General features: G+C 40.4%; 1 protein-coding gene across 1 annotated transcript; it reads left to right on the top strand.

The window, feature by feature from the left end:
* Positions 1 to 310: 310 nt before the first annotated feature.
* LOC130040177 (olfactory receptor 2W1-like) lies at positions 311 to 1,246 on the top strand. Its single transcript, XM_056132183.1, has one exon. It carries the CDS (start codon positions 311 to 313, stop codon positions 1,244 to 1,246), a length of 936 nt encoding a protein of 311 aa, XP_055988158.1.
* Positions 1,247 to 3,252: the final 2,006 nt, after the last annotated feature.

Raw genomic sequence — 3,252 nt, 5'->3', positions numbered from 1 at the left:
TTGTGGATTTATGCTTCATCAAAATATATTAAATTTAGGTGAAATAACATATTAGACCCTTTCAATAACTAACAATTAAGAATGAATAGATTCAACATTTTACTTTTACCACCTTCCTGACTTGAAGGGCCTTCGGGTGTGAAGGGCCTTCGGGTTTTGAACACCAGAGAAACAGTGAAAGAAGTTTCACATGAAATAACACTGATTTAAGGAATTGGAGGGGCACATGAGCAATTTTGGAGATCTGTGCTACAAGCTAGGACTGATGGCAATTTTAATTTCTCCTCATCTCTCATAAGGATCAGTAGAAATGAACAATGGAAGTTACACCACGGACCTCATCCTTCTGGGATTCTCTGACTGGCCCCAAGTGGAATGTATCATCTCGGGGCTTGTCCTCATCTTCTATGTCGTGATTCTGGTGGGAAACACAATGATCATCCTGGTGTCTCACCTGGACCCCAAGCTCCACACGCCCATGTACTTCTTCCTCTCCAATCTGTCCTTCTTGGATCTCTGCTATACCAACAGTGTTATCCCCCAGATGCTGGTAAATATGTGGGGTTCAGATAAATCCATTACTCAACTTAGGTGTATGATCCAAGCTTATATTGCCCTGGACCTGGGCTGCACAGAGTGTCTGCTCTTGGCCGTGATGGCCTATGACCGCTATGCTGCTGTATGCCAGCCTCTGCACTACACGGTGATCATGCACCCTCAGCTCTGCCACAGGATGGTCATAACTGCCTGGTTAGGTGCTGTTGGTGGATCCTTAGCTATTTCACTCCTGACATTCTCATTGCCAAGATGTGGGCACCAAGAAGTGGATAATTTCTTCTGTGAGATTCTCGATCTCATCAAGACTGCTTGTATCTATTCGAAAATACTTGAGGTAGTTGTCCTTGCTGTCTCAGTGGTATTTCTTCTGGTGCCTTTATCAGCAATTCTCTTCTCCTATGGCGTCATCACTCGCACTGTCATGAGGATCAAGTCAACAACAAGATGGCGGAAGCTCCTCAGCACCTGTGGCTCCCACCTCACCGTGGTGGCCCTCTTCTATGGAACAGCCATGTCTATGTACTTGAAGCCACAGAGAAACGCATTCAAAAACGAGGGGAAGTTCATTGCTCTGGTGTACATTATACTTATACCAAGTCTTAACCCACTCATCTACTCCTTAAGAAACAAAGATGTAAAGAATGCAGTCAAGAAAATCCTGTGTATGAAAAACTGGTCAGCAAAGTGATGAGAAATATAAAATACCAGTACAGTGAGCAACAGAAAAAATATATAAGTCTTGAACAACAGAAAGTGATATTTTTCAATATTATGCAAAGATTATTGCCTGGAACTGAAAACCTCCAGAACTCAACCGCTGCCATCCTCATAGATGCTCTCCACATGCTCAAGCCGAACCTAACTCATGAGTGAATCCCCAAAATACCCAGGTATGCGGGACTTGTGACTGAGAACTCTGAGTTCAACAGGACCTGGAAGAGGTATCCTCCCGATATATCCACCCCTATACTTCACCACTCATACTCTAAGAGTACTGCACCACAGTTGATGAGGTTCATAATAGGAGGCAACCAATTTTAATAATTTTACAGATATCTGTATGCATATATATGTACATATATAAGCACACAAGGCTCAATCTTTAACATGTTAGTGATCTCTTATAGAAGGTCTTAATGACCCTGGGTAGCACTGTAGCACTGTCCTCCCATTATTCATCAATTTGCTCGAGCGGGGCCAGTAACATCTTCATTGTGAAACTCATTGTTACTGTGTTTGGCATATCGAATATTTCGCGGGTAGCCTGCCAGGCTTTTGCTATGCGGGCAAGTTACTCTCAGTAGCTTGCCAGACTCTCCAAGAGGGGCGGAGGAATCCCAGAGGACTCAAACCTGGCTCACCCAGCAGGCTGCGCACAAGGCAAATGCCCTACCACTGTGCTATCACTCCAGCCTGACCCGGGGTGAAATACAAAAATCTTCACACTCTTTCTTTAAGGAAGCTTTTTTGTAGCGTATTTAGTATTTTTTCATAACAACACAAACTACATGATTTCAGTTCTGCTTTAGTGCAAAGATTGGGGTTTAGGATAAAACATCTGAAATATGGTGGTGGGAAGGTGTAATGGTGGTGGAATTGGTGTTTGAATATTAAATGTAATCAAATATTGTGAACTACTCTATAAAAATATTTTAAATAAAAAAACATTATTGCCTGGGATTTTGCTGTGTACCAATAATTTTACTACAGATGTTTTGTAGAGCGACATGGTAAGAAGAGATTCAAATGCATAAATGAAATGCAACTCATTAGTGAGAAAAACTTCACAGTTATTAGAAATACATAGAGAAAAGGATAATAAATGCATGTGGTGAGCCAGTCCTAGATATGTGTACTAAGTATTGAGAATAGATTTTAAGTAACACTTGTTCCAATGTTGGATAACACTGGACAATGACTTTATTTCACAGGGTTGCCACTCTCTTCCATTCACCTGTTACTGACTTCCTTCTACCTTCAGCTTCAACTTAACTGGGCAACATACATAGCAGAAGGCTACCTTCCACCAGCACAAGGCCAGGAAAGTGATATGTTCAAATTTCAGGTTATCTGCTCAAATAAAAAGTTCTTTCCCTTTACTTGCTTGTTGCATGATAGCAAATGGGAAGTGTAGCAGGCTTTGAAAGAACTTTGGAGTACTGCTGGGTATGGGAGAAAGGAAGGAAGGAAGGAAGGAAGGAAGGAAGGAAGGAAGGAAGGAAGGAAGGAAGGAAGGGAGGGAGGGAGGGAGGGAGGGAGAGAAAAAGAAAGAAGCCTGTAGAAACTAAAAATATAGGTTACTTTCAACTGGAAATGTGAATTAGTGAGCTCTGGAATTGAGTATTGACTTTTTGTTGTGAAAATGACTTATAACAAATCTGTAGGTTTAATTTTTTTTTTGCTTAAATCCCTTGTCTTCTAAAATCAGTTGAAATTTTTTTAGCTCATCATCTGAGATGCTCTTATGTAGCTAATTGATTCATCCTATCAGCCCATACAAAATATGTTCACATCGGTGTTTTGACTATCTGTCACTTTATGTGCTCCTTTGTACTTATATTTGACAAAAAGGAATAAGTGAAAATACAATATATATACAACAATGTAGATTTTTCTGTTTCTAATCATTTTCTACAAATATTCCAACAATGTCTATGGTGTGACCTGTAATAAGTTCAAGAAATCTATAGAAAA

This window comes from Sorex fumeus, unplaced genomic scaffold (genome assembly GCF_029834395.1).
Source record: "Sorex fumeus unplaced genomic scaffold, SorFum_2.1 ptg000094l, whole genome shotgun sequence".
Lineage (NCBI taxonomy): Eukaryota > Metazoa > Chordata > Mammalia > Eulipotyphla > Soricidae > Sorex > Sorex fumeus.
Note: the sequence above shows the minus strand (reverse complement) of the source record. Positions and strands in the feature narration are given on the sequence as shown.

Coding starts and splice junctions, on each gene's coding strand:
- LOC130040177 (XM_056132183.1), top strand. CDS start 311: ATGAACAATGGAAGTTACACCACGGACCTCATCCTTCTGGGATTCTCT.